Below are 18,663 nucleotides of genomic sequence, written 5' to 3'. Positions count from 1 at the left end.
TGAAGGCCTTGTTAGACCTTCAGTATACTGCACAAGGGAATTCTCATCACTCCAGAGAAGTCATCCACATGGGGCCAGGCTAAATTGGAACAATTTTTTGTTGTGGAACGAGTGACAGCTGTCATGATGCAGATCCAGGAAGATAGCATGTTGGGCTGAAGAGAACCAGCTGAAGCAGATTGCTGAGAAGATTGTGGAGGAAATGAGGAAGGGTGTCTTTGTCCTGCATTCAGATCAAGAAGATATCATCAATGAATCTGAACCAGACAATGAGTTTGAGGCTTTGGAGGCTAGGAAGGTTTTCTCTAGATGGCCCGTAAGCAGACTGGCATTGGTGCCCATGGCCATGCCACAGATTTGTTTATATATCTTCCCCTCAAAAGGTAAGTAGTTGTGTGTGAGCATGAAACTGATTAGATGTATTACGAATAAGGTAGTGGAGTTTGGGTCAGGACAGTGGTCAAGGGCACCAAGGCCATGGGAACAAGAGATGTTGGTCTACAGGGAGACAGCATTAAAGTGACAAGCAGGGATCCACTTGGTAATGTGATGGGGATGGTCAATAGTCAGTGGAGGAATGGGTTTGTACATCTGATATGAGAGGATAGGCTACAGGTAATTGGCTGGAGGTGCTGGTTGATAAGAGACAAAATTCTTTCAGCAGGAGTAGAGTAACCAGCTACAATGGGGTGCCCAGGATTGTCAGGTTTATGAATTTTGAGAAGCATGTCGAGGGTTGGTGAGCTGGGGAATACTGAGGTGATGGGAGAGATAGATTCAGGGGAAAGATCCTGAGACGAAACTAAGGATTTGAGTACGGATTGGAAGTTGTGTTAGTCTTCCGAGATAGGAAGACTATGCCAGAGCTTGTTTGTGGAACTGTTAGACGGAAGGCAAAAGCCTTCTGCCATGTAGTCACTGTGATTCTTAGTGACAGTAGTGGGGCCTTTGCCTGCAGGAAGAATGATTAAATCAGGGTCATTAGTGAGGTTGAAAATTGTTGCTCTTTCTTCTGCTGACAAGGGAACCTCCCCATCGCACCCCCCTCAGATTTAGTTATAAGTTGGCACAGTGGATAGGCCTTCAAAAACTGAACACAGATCAACCGGGAAAACAGGAAGAAGTTGGGTGGAACTATAAAAAAAATAAGCAAAATATACAAACTGATTAGTCCATGTGCAAGATATGCTCCATCAAGGAGGGACACGATTGAGGAACACCGTGGTCCCGTGGTTAGCTTGAGGAGCTACGGAACGAGAGGTCCTTGGTTCAAGTCTCCCCTCAGGCGAAAAATTTTTCTTTGCAAAGTTGTGATCTGTCCGTTCGTTCATTGACGTCTCTGTTCACTGTAATAAGTTTAGTGTATGTGTTTTGCGACCGTATCGCAAAACCGTGCGATTAGTAGACGAAAGGACGCGCCTCTCCAATGGGAACCGAAAACATTTGATCGCAAGGTCATGGGTCAACCGATTCCTCCACAGGAAAACACGTCTGATATATTCTATACGACACTGGTGACGGCATGTGCATCACATGACAGGAACATGTTGTCAACCCACCTAACTTGTACACTTGGCGAATGGGTAAAAAGATTCATCTACATTGCCCGATTTAGGGTTTCTTGTGGAGGTGATAATTACTCCCAAAAAGTGATGAAAACATCAGAATTTGTCACATAAACTGCAACAAATGAATCCAAAAGTCTCACAGTCGCACACTTTTCCCTGCGCTCTGTCAAAACATATCTTTTTAACTTTTTCAAATTTTTCCGTGTGTAGACCGCCAAATCCTGCATATGTCCAAGCAAATCTGAATATGCCCTGGAATTTTGGAGAGCGAAGTTGATTTATGTGTGAGTGCCTGAACTTTGATAGTTGTCTGAAAATAAAAAATTAAAATTTTCGCTCGAAGGAAGCCTTGAACCAAGGACCTCCCGTTCCATAGCTGCTCACGCTAACCACGGGACCACGGCGCTCCTGAGTTCTGTCTCTCCTTGATGGAGCATATCTTACACATGGACTAATCAGTTTGTATATTTTGCTTATTTTTTCATAGTTCCACACAACTTCTTCCTGTTTTCTCGATTGATCTGTGTTCAGTTTTTCAGGGTCTATCCACTGTGGCAACTTATAACTAAATCTGAGAGGGGTGCGATGGGGAGGTTCCCTTGTGAGATGTTTGTTTTCTTGGGAAGGGACCTGGGGAAGGATGGCGAGGCCAAGTTGGAGGTAATGAATTACTGGAAGGTGAATTGGGGGGTGGTTAGGTGGAGGAGGGGGAGTGTTACAGTTGGATGGTAGTACGAACAGGGAGAGGCATGATTCAGTGTTGGGATGAGATAGGCTTTGGTTGGAAGGACTGGTAGCAAAGAAGTGTTTCCACTGTAGGGATCAGAAGGAGTGTAGGTCTTTGACAAGACCAGCATAGTTTACAGAGCGAGGTGGCGCAGTGGTTAGAACACTGGACTCGCATTCGGGAGGACAATAGTTCAATCACGAGTCCGGCCATCCTGATTTAGGTTTTCTGTGATTTTCCTAAATTGCTCCAGGCAAATGCTGGGTTAGTTCCTTTGAAAGTGCACGGCCGACTTCCTTCCCTGTCCTTCCCTAATCCAATGAGACCAATGACCTCGCTGTTTGGTCTCTTCCCCCAAACAACCCAACCCAATCCAGCATGGGGAATTTGGGTGTGGGGCTAAAAGTGAGACCTTCAGATAGGACTGAAACTTCATTAGGATTGAAATTTCTGATGGATACGTTGACAACAGTGTTTTGAATGTGTTTAGGTTCTGGGCTTCATGAAAGGAAGTGAATTTTGTAGGATGTGGAAAATGTCAGCAAGGCAGGGTCTGGGTATTATGAGGGATTGATGTGCGGGCTCACTGGGGGTAGTACAGGTGTTGAGGGATAGTGGTGCCGTGAGGTGGGTGCAGGATGTCAAGAAATTTAATAATTATTGGAGGTGGGGTCTGAAGTGCTCTAACATGGGTTGAAGGGCAGGGTTTCAATTTGTGAAATATAGTGTAGGAAGTTGGGATTGCACAGTAACAGTTCCTTGTGAAGGGAGCACAGAAGGTTCTGGGAAGCCTGTGCCATAGAGACTTTTTTCTGTAGTACCAGGTTTGAGAGGGAGAGGTGCTGGTGAAATATGAAGATTTGGAGGTCATTGTGAAAGGAAGGGGTGGAACCAAGAGAAGGGCATTTTTTTGGTTAGGTCATGGAGGGGGGGGGGGGGGGGGAGGGTTCCATGACTTAGGCAGCATTTAAGGAACAAGATGTGGCACTGGATTCTAGGGATAGAGAAACTTTTATGAACTGATGCAGACATATGGCACAGGATTCTACTTACTTAGGATGGAGAAGTGGACGACACGGGAAAGAGACAAATGAAAGAGTTAGATCGTTGTAAAGGGAACTATGGATAACAAGGCACAGGTTCAGTAAATGAAAAGGTTGAAAGAAATGGCATTGAAGACGGTAGCATAGCTCTGTGAGATGGGGAAATTAGTTTGCGCATTACACATTAGCTATTGCAGCACACAATGGGCAGAAGGGAGGGAAAGAAGAACAGACGTAAAATCATGACAGGAGCAATGTTTTAGGAGGGGTGGGTTGATTTGGAGATGAAACATAGTAATTTGCTGCTTGGATAATGTTTAACTAAGATCCGATTGACAGGTGGTTTACAGAACAGCTTGCGCTAGAGTCGAAGTGGTAGTGACTGGTGCTTCTGGCTGTTACAAAAGTCATTTATAACCACACTGGCCAGGGCCACTGATGAGTGAATGTAACAAACTTGAGAAGGAAAACAAAGGGAAAGATATGGACAGACAATGTGGGAGAGACAAAGCAGATGTGAATTGTGGGACAGTAACAAATAACTGGTGACATGAGATCTGAGATTGAAGAGAGCCACTAGGAGATATAAATATGGTAAGGAAACTTGTGGTAGAATAATTTAGGATTAAGGGTGGCCACTCACTGAATAGTAGAGACATTAAGTTGTTGACAGGCACACAAAGTGAAAGTTTTGCTAATTTATGGATGAATCCTTTAATGACCCATCACTATCTCTCCCACCATTCCTCCAACTCCAAACCCACTATCTCATTCCTTATACATCTAACCAATTACATGCTCACACACAACTTCTCCTTTGAGAGGAGGGTATAAAAACAACTTTGCGGAACATCCATGAGCAACCACATGGCACCATCCCACACCGATCTCTTTATGGGCCATCTAGAGGAAACGTTCCAGGCCTCCTAAAATACCAAATCCCTTGCCTAGTTCAGGTTTACTGAATATACTGTCATGATCTGAAACAAGGGCCAAGACTCCCTAGCCTCATTCCTCTCAACAGCCTCAACATCACCTCTCCCATCTGCTTCATCTGGTCCTCCTCAGCCCAATATGCCACCTTCTTGTACATCAACATCCCCTTCTCTGATGGCTTTATCCACACCTCTGTCCATATCTAGCCCACTAAGTACCAACTGTATCTTTATTTTGACAACTGTCACCCATTCCACACCAGAAAATCTCTCCCATTTAGCCCGGCCACCCATGGATGGCATATCTGTGGTGATGGCAATTCCTTCACCCAGTAAGTTAGACAGTTAGTTAGTTAGTTAGTTAGTTAGTTAAATGTTCCATAGATCATTTAAACAATTATTTTATTGAAATGATGTGGAACGAGTCAATTTACAGGATATGTAGACATGATTAGTGTTAACATTAATGAAAAAATTATTATTTAAGCCCTACTCACAAAACTAGACTTTTTCTTTTTTTGTGCTGAACGTCTCATGGTGGCCTTCACAAACAGGCACTACCCCCAAACCTATTCCACAAATGGATTTCCTGTTCCATGTGCTCACACATCCATGGAAATTAGTTTCATAGTGCACAACAAAATGCCGAATTGTACTCTTGACAAATTGATGTACACAAGACATAGTCTATACAAAAATTTGATGGTACACTGTGAAGTGTGATTTATTACTATATTATGAGGTTTTGTGTGTGATGTTTAATGTGACATGTGTAAGTTGCTACAGTGTAACTGTGACTTCACTGAAGTGTAAACACACAAAAATGATGATGTATGTTGTCCTATATATACTGATCAATAGAAAAGTAACTGTGCTAGCAAAATTTTGAATATTCTCTTATGCAGAAACTCATATGCAACTCATAACTTACACAGTTCACTTCAATGTTTTACAAGTATTATTACTTTCACATTGACACTAGCTATATGACAAGATACATCAGTAATGGTAAAATTTTCATGTTCACACTACATTACAATCTTCACAATTATGCAGTAGGTCATACGTAGCAAGCATCACAAGTAAGATATCACAATACAGAGAGAAAAAGCATCTGACGATTGGAATTATTTGGCATAACATGTCTCGCACAAATTAAATAAAATCATGACCGTCGGATATAATGAACCCATTAATTTTTATCATTGTAAGGTTGTTTTACTGTGGATAAAATGAAATTGTAAAAAATCAGACCTAAAATAACCTTGCAGCTCAAAGTAACTTCTAACTGAACAGGCTATTTTCTTATGTTAAAAATATGGTTCAGATTGTTGTTATTCTTACTGATTATAACATTTAAATAGCAGTTATGGTCAATATTCCCACAAAATATTTGTTATTTTTACATAATTAAAAACAAAAAAATCATTAAATATCAAGATCGGGTTATGTGAATGAAAACGCTCTGTTGTTGGCTGACGCTCTGGTGACATTGCAGACTAGGAGTATGACAAAGCTATATGTGTGTTATAAGAGCATTAGCTGATGTTACGAGGTTTTTACATATTTTTCTGCAAACAGTTTAGCTGTTTAGTGATGGAAAATGCAATTACAACATTTAAGTAACAACAGAAAGGAATTTTGTGAACACTGATAGTGGAAGCCTCGCAAAAGTTGATGCGCTTATGCTCCACCCATTTACAGCAGAGATGTGTGCAGTAATGGACATTCTTTTCGCTGCTCCCTGCAACATCATTAAAATCGCTCAAAACTAAAGAATTGTAGAACTTTTGCAAATGGATATGTATATTATAACTAGATTGTTATGAGCTCCGAACGAAAGCACAATAAAATTATTCTTGGCAAAAGTTAGTGATGATTTCCTCTGTACATAACACTCAACAGAGAGACTACTGTTTTGTGCAGGCATTCAGTGGCACAATGGACAGCGCATCTGAATGCAGATAAAGGGGTCACATGTTTGAATCCTGTAAGTGTCATATATTTTTAAAAGTGTTACACAAAATACGAAAATAATGTTAGCAAGAACGGATTGCAGCAGCTGTTTCAACTGTGGGATGTATTATATATAGTTTCACATTAGTCTTAGTCTGAGAAATGGACAACAGAGGATAAATGAATTTACTTTGTGAACAAACAATTCACTTTTTTGGAAAGCATTGCTAGTAGTGAAGGCATTACCATACGTCAAAGTACAACGAGGTGTAGGACGATGAGGTTATAGGGAAAGATACAAAGCATGTACAACATGCAAGTGACACAAATGTAAAGGCCACGATTTTTGTGAGCGTAAACTAACATTAGCATCTGAAGCACACTTACTTCACCTTTATGTGACATGATGTAACTGCAAAAAGTTTAAATAGTAAGGATCCTAGCTGGACAGTACAAAGACAAGAACATTATTTCTAATAAAGTAAAAAGGGTGTTGTCACATTAACTACAAAATATCTTTCTGAATGTGACGTGTGTGAACAGCAATCGCAAATATAAGCACATGTAGACACCAAGGAAAACACAATAATATTCATTTTCTGATCAGTGTGATAAAGTTTTGTAATTATGATTTGGTTTTTAAATGAGATGACTGTAGAGTCGTTTTGCACATAAATTAAAATATTCTTTCAGGTTAGATTCAAACCAGCAATCTATGGACATCATCTTATTAAATTTGATGGTCTATCGTTCTAACAACTGAGCCACTGAATAATTGAGGTGTAGATGGAAAAGCAATTTCCACTAGGTGTTTAATTTCGTTGAACGACACGATCCTTCACTGTAACAATGGGAGAGCATATCTTGGAGATAAGTTAATGTTAACTTGAAAGTGCAACACGTTTCTAATTAAGTTAGTGACTTGTGCGTCAATGTGGTGCCAGGAGTTTTTATAGATGTATTTGTATAGTTCAGTGCTACACAACATTTGCAACCCATTTTCCAAAACAAGACATCACTGTGAATTAGCATTATTACAGTAGGAGCAGCAAGCTAGCCAGTGATGTCACGTGACTCAGATGGAGCATTTTAGTGGGATTTTGAATTATTTGAATTTGATTTATGTTTTTATAAAAGAATTCAAGAGGAATAAAAGCATGCTAGGGGCATAAAATGACATAATTAATCATTTAAGACAATTTTCAGGAAACAGTCAAATACCCTATTGAAACAGTGACGATTGATTGGTGGCTACTGAATCTTGTGTGTTACATAATAATTTTCCTCCATTCCTAGAAATTTCTTTTGATTACAAGAAATTAACCACTGATGCTGTAGCTACAAGAAAGACAAACATCCTGTAAGATGAAACCACAGACAGAATGTGACACTGCGTTTTTGTTGTCCTTTTTGGAGTGTCAGCTGCAGAAGAATGCTAGTCATTTCCTGCTGTTGTGAAATTGCTAGAATCAATAAATGCAACAAAATGTTCTCACATAACATTGGATACGCTATATGAGTACATCGCACCACATAGTACTGTACAAGTGTTTGTTAGGAACAGTGCTTTGGACATGACACTTTGCTATGAATCTTTAAAGGTCATCACTGGTAATCATCAGATATATGGTCAGCCCTGCAGGATTCATGGTGTCAGTTCTCTCCAGCACTATTTCAGACATTAGACGAGTTCGCGCCATGTCGTGTTGCGGCACTTCTGCATGCTCTGGAGGGGCCCTACATGACATTAGGTAGGTGTACCAGTTTCTTTGGCTCTTCAGTGTACATTAGGACATGCTGCATGCAAATGTGCAGGTAACTCCGCAAAAAGTAAACCTGTTATGCTGAAAGGCAAGTATCTCAATTCTAACAGGTTTGAGGCTAATCATTTACAAAAAATAAAATAAAAATAAAAATTTAAAAAATAAATAAATAAAAAATAGATGCTAATTTTACCAAACACAGATGTTAATTTTGCAAAAAATAGGTGCTACATTTTCAGGTCCCTAAATTAATGGGACACTGAGGACTCTCCAATAAAAGCCTTCATTAATATCATGTACCTGTCTAGACATTCTGCAAGCACGTATTTTGTCAAATAAGCAATGGTGGACAACTGAATCCAAGGCTTTCTACTCTTGTCCTCACTACAGGTGGGTCTCTCTCATTCTCGGATCTGAGTGATCTTCCCTTTCTTTTTAACCTTCCCCAACTTGTCCCACTGTCCTCTCCATTGAATGCACTATTAGTTCTGAAAGCTGGGTATCGCATCCCTTTTGTTTTTACTTTTATGTGTGTCTATTGGTGGCATTTTACATTTTGCATCCTTAACGTAAGTACTGGTCAGCAATTTTGCCTCATAACTGATTAATTTTCTTGACTTAATTTACGTTACATATAATCAATCACGACTTTACTCTGCAGAGCAGAAAGAAAGCAAGAGGTTAGATAAATCTAAACAATTTTTTTAAATATTCATGTGACATACAGTTGAAGCCGCTTTTTGGAAGTTAATAAGAATTTTTATATTTCCAAAATGCATATGCTGTACCCACATTTAACTCCTTCAGTGTGACAAACCAGTTGCAGCTACAACAATACAGTAAGAATGACTTGCCTGACTTTTGATAGATGTGGTAACACAGCTCTTCCTTCAGCAGCAACAAAGCCTTCAGATAACTTCCAACCACTTTGTGGCCTTGCTGGATCCACAGCTTCCAAGGCTACACTGAATTCATCGGTCCATTCAGGGTGAGGAAGATCAATCAGGTCATACAAAAGTTCCAATACTGCTTTCTGCAGGAAATGAAAATTATAATCAGTCACATTAAAATTAACAACATTACAATTTCAAACGTACACACCACAGAATACCCCAAAATAATATTTGTATTATATTACTAATAAAGAACCCAAATAATTTAACCCTTGAGTGGGAGTGAGGCAACAGCCTTGCCGCAATGGATACACCGCTTCCCATCAAATCACCAAAGTTAAGCAGTGCCGGACATGGCCAGCACTTGGATGGGTGACCATCCAGGCCACCATGTGCTGTTGCCATTTTTCGGGGTGCACTCAGCCTCGTGATGCCAATTGAGGAGCTACTCGACCGAATAGTAGCGGCTCCGGTCAAAGAAAACCATCATAACAACCTGGAGAGCGGTGTGCTGACCACACGCCCCTCCTATCCGCATCCTCAGCCAAGGATGACACAGCAGTCGGATGGTCCCGATGGACCACTTGTGGCCTGAAGACGGAGCGTGTGCTTGAGTGGGAATGCCTGTGTATAAGGTGCGTCAGCCACACATAAAATTAATTTGCACCATTCCACTGTTGTTTCACAACTGCGATCCCATACATATTTCTTCATTATTGCTTCAGCTAACACTGTAATAAATTGTGTTGCCATATGTCCAAGTGACAAGCAGTAATAAAAAACAAACTGTGAGCTAGGTGAGAAAAAATTTATTTTCACTGCAAGAACATGACCCAGACTATGAGCTAGCAGCACACTCCTACAATGAGGCACTTATCTATGAGACAATTAGTAATTGAATAAGCAGTTGGTTGGTATCAGATACAACTGTGCTGCTGCAAGTGGGCCATTACTGTGGAGTAACATCTGCCTGTGGCAACAAAGTGATAAAATGAAAGTTTATTTCATTGTTGTTTAAATAAACAGTGCATTAGCTCATACTGTGTAAGTTTATGTTATCGTTGTTTAATTCAGCTAAGATTAAACTGTGATTCTGCTCATACAAATTTACCTTGGTAACATAAAGACAGCTATTCTTTACATGTGTACAAAGTCGCTGCGCACCTGCTTATCTTAAGAAAAACCGCGTGCCCACTCGAGGGTTAAAGTATCCACTCAACCAGACTATTCTAGCTGAAAATCAGATGTGGAGCAGCAAGTGTGTTGTACAGCTAGCAATATGTGCCAGGTAGCACTGGGAGCTGAGCTAAGGACATGCACTGCCAGTCTGTGATTGTCTCCATATGACTGCTTAATATCATAATAAAAATTCTGAAAATGTGTAATCGTGCAGATTCTTATAAAAATAGTTCAGAAACATGTAAAGGTAATTAACCCAGAGTTTGAAATTCATCCGATCAATAATTTTCAGAAGTATTGATGCTTTACAAAAATAATACATATGCTGAGATTTGTAGCTATAAAGCTGAGATCTTAATAGTACATGTGGTTGGGTACAAAACCATATTATGGAAATTTCTGCAGTGTTACCTTCACCAGTTTTCAAGGTTCTTCATGTAACTGTAAATTTTGGCCTATAATATAGTAAAATTTAACAAATTATCTACCATTACATGTTGTTGTTGTAGTTGCTGTTGTTGTTGTTGTTGTTGTTGTTGCTGTTGTCGTCTTCTGTCCAGGACTGGTTTGATGCAGCTCTCCATGCTACTCTAACCTGTGCAAGCCTCTTCATCTCCGAGTAACTACTGCAACCTACATCCTTCTCAATCTGTTTACTGTCTTCATCTCTTGGTCTCCCTCTACAATTTTTACCCTCCACACTTCCCTCTACTACTAAACTGGTGATCCCCTGATGCCTCAGAATATGTCCTACCAACCAATCCCTTCTACTAGTTACATTGTGCCACAAATTCCTCTTCTACCCAATTCTATCCAGTACCTCCTCATTAGCTATGTAATCTACCCATCTAATCTTCAGCATTCTTCTGTAGCACCACATTTCAAAAGCCTGTATTGTCTTCTAGTCTAAATAGTTTATTGTCCATGTTTCACTTCCATACATGACTACACTCCAGAAAAATACTTTCTGAAAAGACTTCCTAACACCTAAATCAATACTCGATGTTAACACATTCCTCTCCTTCAGAAACATTTTTCTTGCCATAGTCAGTCTACATTTTACATCTCCTCTCTTCTTTGACCATCATCAGTTATTTTGCTGCCCAAATAGCAAAGCTCATCTGTCTCATTTCCTAATCCAGTTCCCTCAGCATCACCTGATTTAATTCAACGACATTCCATTATCCTTGTTTTGCTTTTGTTGGTGTTCATCTTATATCCACCTTTCAAGACACTGTTCTTTCTGTTCAACTGCTCTTCCATGTCCTTTGCTGTGTCTGACATCATTACAATGTCATCAGCAAACCTCAAAGTTTTTATTTCTTCTCCATGGATTTTAATTCCTACCCCAAATTTTTCTTTTGTTTCCTGAATTTTTCTTTTGTTTCCTTCACTGCTTGCTCATTATACAGATTGAATAACATGAGGGATAAGCTACAACCCTGTCTCACTCTCTTCTCAACCAATGCTTCCCTTTCCTACCCCTAACCTCTTATAACTGCCTTCTGATTTCTGTACAAATTGTAAATAGCCCTTCGCTCCCTGTATTTTACCCCTGCCACCTTTAGAACTGGAAAGAAAGTATTCCAGTCAACATTGTCAAAAGCTTTCTCTAAGTCTATGCATGCTATAAACATAGGTTTGCCTTTCCTTAAACTATCTTCTATGAGAAGGTGTAGGGTTAGTATTGCCTCATGCGTTCCTACATTTCTCCGGAATCCAAACTGATCTTCCACGAAGTCAGCTTCTACTAGTTTTTCCATTTGTCCGTAAAGAATGCGTGTTAGTATTTTGCAACCTTGACTTCTTAAACTGATAGTTCGATAATTTTCACACCTATCAGCACCTGTTTTCTTTGGAATTGGAATTATTATATTCTTCTTGAAGTTTGAGAGTATTTCACCTGTCTCATACATCTTGCTCACCAGATGGAAGAGTTCTGTCAAGGCTGACTCTCCAATGCTATCAGTAGTTCTAATTGAATGTTATCTATTCCTGAAGCCTTGTTTCAGCTTAGGTCTTTCAGTGCTCTGTCAAATTCTTCACACAGTATCGTATCTCCCATCTCATATTTATCTATGTCCTCTTCCATTTCCATAATACTGCCCTCAAGTACATCTCCCTTGTGTAGACCCTCTACATACTACTAATTCCCTTCAGTTTCCCTTCTTTGCTTAGGACTGGTTTTCCATCTGAGCTCTTGATGTTCATACATATGGTTCTCTTTTCTCCAAAGATCTCTCTAATTTTTCTGTAGGCGGCATCTATCTTACCCTTATTGATATAACTCAGAAGTCAGAAGCACCATACTCTGGCTATAAAATGGTAAAGATGTACCAAATTTTAAGTGAAGCAATGTGTTACTAAGTGGTACAGTGATGACAGAAAGTGGAGTTCAATACTCACAATATATTTAAAAAAATGTACTAGCAGTGTTTATTGGAAAACAGAATCAAAGTTTAAACAGAACACTCTTAAAACATTTATTTATTGTAAGAAAAACAGGAAGCAGATATAACCACATCTGGGAGAGTTACTGGAAATTTAATGTTGCGAGTCAGTGCTTTTCACGCTCAGAGTTGCATCTGCCGCCAATCAAGAACCAAGTGTTCCATTCGGGGTCAGTGTCAGTTAGTCTACAGTCGGTATTCAGTCAAGTGTTTCATTTGGGGTCAGTTTCAGTTAGTCTGCAGTCGGTATTGAGTCAGTCAGTTCCAGCCTCATGATGCATTCACTTGAGATGGTAGTTGCAACTGTGAGTGCTGGCCTAGGATGGCTGCATACGGTAAACTGTTAAATTATTACAACTTAGTTTTGGTGTGGGCTACAGCGGGCTAAGGCCGATGTTGTTTCGTCTTGCTGGTTAAATCAAATCAAATCAAAGTTATCCCGAGAGAGAATACAGATGTACTTCAGGAGTTTGTGTGCACCATAAATAATCAAAGTCTAAGTGGTAAGTGAAGCATTAGACTTTCCACTTCCATGTGGTCAAAACTCTGACTAGTCTGGCCAGTGTGTAATACAGACAAAAAACTGTAGTTAGTGGAACTTTGAAAAAGATTTCGAATCTAAATTCTGCCAGGTAATGGGGAAAGAATACAAATAAATTGACAGTTAATAAGTTAGCATTATCAAGTAACAGTTCTTTTTCAGCTATGGAGAGCTGGGAATGTCAGCAAGCAAAATGTGTTTAAGGCCAATTTCGGGTTACCTATCTCTGTAATTCATAGGCCCTTGCTGTGTGGGTGGACAATATATTAGGGAAAAAATACTGAAAAACTACTTAAACCAATCTGCCAACCAACACAACATCAACATACACCAAATTTCACTGGAAATTCCATCTGAATATGGTATTTTCAGTCATTTTCTGAGTGTCTTCACATAGGTTGGTGTACTGTGTTGTACAAGGACATGACCACTGCCCACCACGAAGCTGAATGCTGCCTTGTGGCTTTACAGGCATGTGACACAGTAAGAAAACTAAATAAGCAGAGCAAGGATGAATGGAAATCATTCTAGCAATGATACATGCTGTAAACCGGACGTCCACTACCACAAGAACGCTTGGAAAGGTCGAAAGTGGTTAAATGACAGTGAAACCAGGAGTAGGTGACAAGGTGTTGGATGTTGGTTGGTTTGTTTAAGAGAGGGGATGGGGGGGTGAGGGGTAAGGGACAAAACTACATGGTCATTGGTCCCTTGTTCCTATAAAACAAGGGTAGAATAAAACAAAAGACAGGCACAGTGCAATACCGTAAAGAAGGAAAAACCAAGAAGAACAAAGGAAAGGCAATGAACACTAAATGGAACAAAAGAGGGCAAGAAAGCAACAGAGACGTAAGAAACAGAAGAGAGTAAAACAAGAAAGCAGATCACAGCAGGCTGACCGATCACGAGAATAAAAAGGAGAAGGCAGCCATGGTGCAACACATTAAAATCTCCATCCCAAAAGCACTGGAGTGGAGGACACAGAGGGACAAAGAACATACACTAAAACTCAGATCACATGATAAAACCCACCCTCACAAATAAAACACAAAACTAAAGCTGCTGTTGAGGCATTGTCGCCCAACACCGAAGGTAGGGTGCTGGAGAAGTTAAAAGCCCGCCGCAGAGTGACTACTAGTGAGCAGTCCAGCAAGAGGTCAGCGCCTGTCATTTGGGAGCCACAGCAACACTGGGGTGGGTCCTCGTGATGGAAGAGGTAACCATGCATGAGCCACATACGGCCAATGCGGAGTCGACAAAGGACAACTGATTCCCGGAGAGAGCCAGTAGGGAAGACTTCGACACATTCGCAGTCTCCTGAACAGCACGCAATTTATTCTGCGTACTGTTATGCCACTCTGCCTCCCAAAGCCGAAAAACCTTGTAGTGTAAGACAGAACGCAGGTCAGTTTCAGAGAGGGCAAAACCCCAGAAGCGGTTTCCACATAGCCTGTTTGGCCAGCCTGTCAGCATGTTCATTGCCTGGGATTCCGACGTGTCGTGGGGTCCACTCAAACACCAAGGAACGACTGGACCGTTCCAGGGCATAGATGGACTCCTGGATGGTCGCTACCAAAGGATGGCGGGGACAGCACTGGTCGATATCTTGTAAGCTGCTCAGTGAGTCAGTACAGAGGAGAAACGACTCGCCAGAGCATTAACGGATGTACTCAAGAGCTCGAGATATGGCTACCAGCTCTGCAAGGAATACACTGTAGCCATCGGGTAAGGAATGCTGTTCGATATGGCCGCCGTGAACACAGGTGAAGCCAATGTGACCATCAGCCGTAGAGCCATCGGTGTAAACCACTTCAGAGCCGTGAAACATTTCAAGAATCTAGAGGAACTGTCAGCGGAGAGCAGCAGGGTTAACGGAGCCCTTAGGGCCACGCGAAAGGTCCAGTTGAAGCTTCGGCGTAGGGCTACACCATGGAGGCGTACATGAATGGATCTCAAGAAGAGGTGGTAAAAGGAAAGACTCCAATTCAAACAGAAAGGAGTGGATGCGCACCGCAATCGTAAGCCCTGACCTAGGCCACCTATGCGGGAGGTGAACCACCATGGTTGGGAAAAGAATCTGGTAATTAGAATATTCAGGATAGCTACAAATGTGTGCAACATAACTGGCAAGCAGTTGTGCACATCTTATCTTCAATGGAGGGACTCCAGCCTCCACCAGTACGCTGGTCACCGGGCTCATCCTAAAAACTCATCACTAGTCTAACTCCGCAATGGTGCAGTGGGTCGAGAAAACGCAACGCTGAGGGCGCCGCTGAACCATAAATCACACTCCCATAGTCAAGGCGGGATTGAACAAGGGCTCTGTAGAGCTGCAGCAGTGTAGAGCGATCTGCACCCCAGTTGGTGTTGCTCAGGCAGCGAAGGGCATTGAGGTGCTGCCAGCACTTCCGCTTAAGCTGACGAAGGTAAGTCAATCGAGTGTCAAAAACCAGTCTTAAGAAACGACACGTCTCCACTACAGTGAGTGGATCATCATGAAGGTAAAGTTCTGGTTCCGGATGAACGGTACAATGCCAGAAAAAGTGCACAGCACACGACTTTGCATCCGATAACTGGAAACCGTGGGCTAGAGCCCATGACTACGCCTGGTGGATAGCTCCCTGTAGGTGCTGCTCAGCAACACCAGTACTAGTGGAGCAGTACGAAATGCAGAAGTCATCTGCACACAGAGAGGGTGAGACAGACGGTCCTACAGCTGCTGCTATACGGATAATGGGCACTAAAAAAGAGAGATACACTCAATACAGAACCCTTCAGGACCCCATTCTCCTGGATATGGGTGGGAACTATGGGAGGCACCAACTTGAACATGGAAAGTGCGAAGCGACAGGAAATTTTGGATAAAAATCGGGAGCGAGCCTCAGACCCAACCCATATAATGTGGCAAGGATATGTAGTTGCAAGGATACGTAGTTGCAAGGATATGTCGTTGCAAGGATATGTCGTCCCCAGGTCGTGTCATACGCTTTTTGTTAATAAAAAAAAAAGACGGCAACCAGGTGTTGCCATCTGGAAAAGGCTCGGGGGACACAAGATTATCAGTGGTAGAGTGACCCTGGCGGAAGCCGCCCTGACATGGAGCCAGTAGGCCACATGACTCCAGGATGCAACCTAATCGCCGACACACCATACATTCCAGCAGCTTACAAAGAACGTTGGTGAGACTGATGGGCCAATAGCTATCCACATCAAGAGGGTTTTTACCAGGTTTGAGCACCGGTATAATGGTGCTCTCCCGCCACTGCGATGGAAAGATGCCATCACACCAGATCCAGTTGAAGATGACAAGGAGATGTCACTTGTAGTCGGATGAGAGATGTTTAATCATCTGACTGTGGATCCAATCTGGCCCAGGAGCTGTGTCGGGGCAATGTGCAAGAGCACTGAGGAGCTCCCACTCAGTAAATGGGGCGTTATAGGATTCACTGTGCCATGTAATGAACGAGAGGACTTTCCCTTCTAGCAGCTGTTTGAGGGTGCGAGAGGCTGGGGGGTAATTCTCGGAAGCAGAGGCTTGTGCATAGTGCTCAGCAAAGTGCTCAGCAACTGCATTTGCGTCGGTAGATAACAAATCATTTATGCTAACATTGGGAACACCTGTTGGGGTCGGGTACCCATAAAGACGTTTGATCTTTGCCCAAACTTGGGAAGGTGACGTATGGCTCCCAATGGTCGAGACGTATCTCTCCCAACACTCCTGCTTCTGTTGTTCGATAAGTTGGCGAACGCAGGCATGGAGCCATTTAAAGGCTATGAGGTGCTCCAGGGATGGGTGCCGCTTATGCCACTGTAGAGCTCGCCAAAGCTCCTTAATTACTTCAGCGACTAGCAAGGGACTGTCTTTCGCTGGGGGCACCCTAAAGAGCGAGAGATCGCGTTTTCTGCCACAGAAACCATTGTTGTAGTCACCTGCTCAACCATCACATCAATTTTGCCATGTGAGTGAGATTCAACGGTGACAGAAGAGGTGAAAGCTTCCTAGTCTGCCTTCTTTAAAGCCCATCTTGGTAGACGTCCGGGAGAATGGTGCTAGGTGAGTGACAGGAAGATGGGGAAGTGGTCACTACCACACAAGTTGTCATGTGCCCTCCAGTGGATGGATGGGAGAAGTCCTGGGCTGCAGAGGGCTGAATCAATGGCCACACAAATGTGTGGGGGCCCCCGAATTTAAGAGGCAGAGGTTGAACTGAGACAGGAAAGTTTTGACATCTCTGACGTGACCAGTAAGCACGGTGAACCCAAGGGGTTATGAGTATTAAAATCTCCCAAAAGTAGGAAAGGTTTAGGGAGTTGATGAACCCGTGCAGCCAATGCATTCAGGGGTACTGCACCAACTGAAGGAAGATATACTTTGCAGGCAGTTATTTCCTGTGTCGTCCTCATCCTGACGGCCACAGCTTCAAGAGGAGTTTGAAGGGGCACAGGTTCACTGCATATGGAGTTCAGGACATAGACACAAATTTCACCTGACACACTATTATATTTGCTACGGTTCCTGTAATACCCCTATAGCCGCAGAGGGCAGGGGTCCACACTGCCATGAACCAGGTTTCCTGGAGGGCAATGCAGAAAGCAGGTGTAAAGCTTAACAGTTGCCGTAGCTCAGCCAGGCGGTGGAAAAAACAGCCACAATTCCACTGGAGGATGACGTCATCGTGAGACTGGGAAGGCATGGAACATCCAATGAGGCAGTTTACGCCTCAGGGTCACCTGCTGCCACCGAATTATTGCCTAAACAGTCTATATCCATTGTGTCCGAGGGTCTGGTGAGATCTAGGTCCTCAGCAGATGCCAGAATCTCCATCACATTCTAAGACACAGAGCTTGTAGGTAGCAGTGGTGTGCGTGCTTTGGATTTCTCTCACTGCTCCTAGGGTTTCCCTGGTTGGGAGGACTTCACTGATTCAGTCTCTGGGACTGAGGATGACTGTGAAGCCCTAAAACCAGCAGCTTTGGGCTTTTCAGCCATTGGTGGGTGTCATCTTTCCGACTAGCAGAAACTTGGGAAGGGAGTGACCCAAAGAGACTCCTTCCTAGCGAGAGGAGCCTAAGAAGACTTATGCTTCTCCAGCTCAGAAGTGGGGACTGATATCCCCAATGGTTGGCGAGGGGGTGGGGGGGTGTTGCTTCTGAAGTAGGTGGTGCAGGAGTAACAGGGAGGGAGTGCCCCCCACCATAAAGGGGGCAGGTGTAGTTTACTGGCTCTGAGATGTGACTGAGAGGTGGCGGAGCTGATGGGGATAGAACTGTTGTAGTGGCGGTGTAAAACGATGTCAGACGTACAGAATGTAGGTGTTCAAATTTCCTCTTAGCCTCAGTGTAGGTCAGTCGATCCAGGGTCTTGTACTCTATGATTTTCCTTTCTTTCTGGAGAATCCTGAAATCTGGCGAACAAGACAAATGGTGCTCTCTGCAGTTGACACAGATGAGACGGGGGTCACATGGAGTATTGGGATGTGATGGGCATCCGTAATCTTGACATGTGGGGCTGGAAGTACAGCGGGAAGACATATGGCACGTCACAGCGGTAGAGTATCACCTTGACCTTCTCGGGTAATGTATCACCCTCAAAGGCCAAGATTAAGAC

General features: G+C 42.6%; 1 protein-coding gene across 1 annotated transcript in view; it reads right to left on the bottom strand.

Moving 5' to 3' along the window:
• LOC126471001 (rapamycin-insensitive companion of mTOR) overlaps positions 1–18,663 on the bottom strand; it is a 265,260-nt gene that overhangs the window by 183,376 nt on the left and 63,221 nt on the right. The window contains exon 8 of the mRNA XM_050099053.1: positions 8,847–9,025. Coding sequence (XP_049955010.1) covers positions 8,847–9,025 — 179 coding nt within the window. The remainder of the gene's footprint in view (positions 1–8,846; positions 9,026–18,663) is intronic.

Source organism: Schistocerca serialis, chromosome 3 (assembly GCF_023864345.2).
Source record: "Schistocerca serialis cubense isolate TAMUIC-IGC-003099 chromosome 3, iqSchSeri2.2, whole genome shotgun sequence".
NCBI classification, from domain to species: Eukaryota; Metazoa; Arthropoda; class Insecta; order Orthoptera; family Acrididae; genus Schistocerca; species Schistocerca serialis.
The sequence above is the reverse complement of the archived record's forward strand: the minus strand, read 5'-3'. Positions and strand labels throughout refer to the sequence as shown.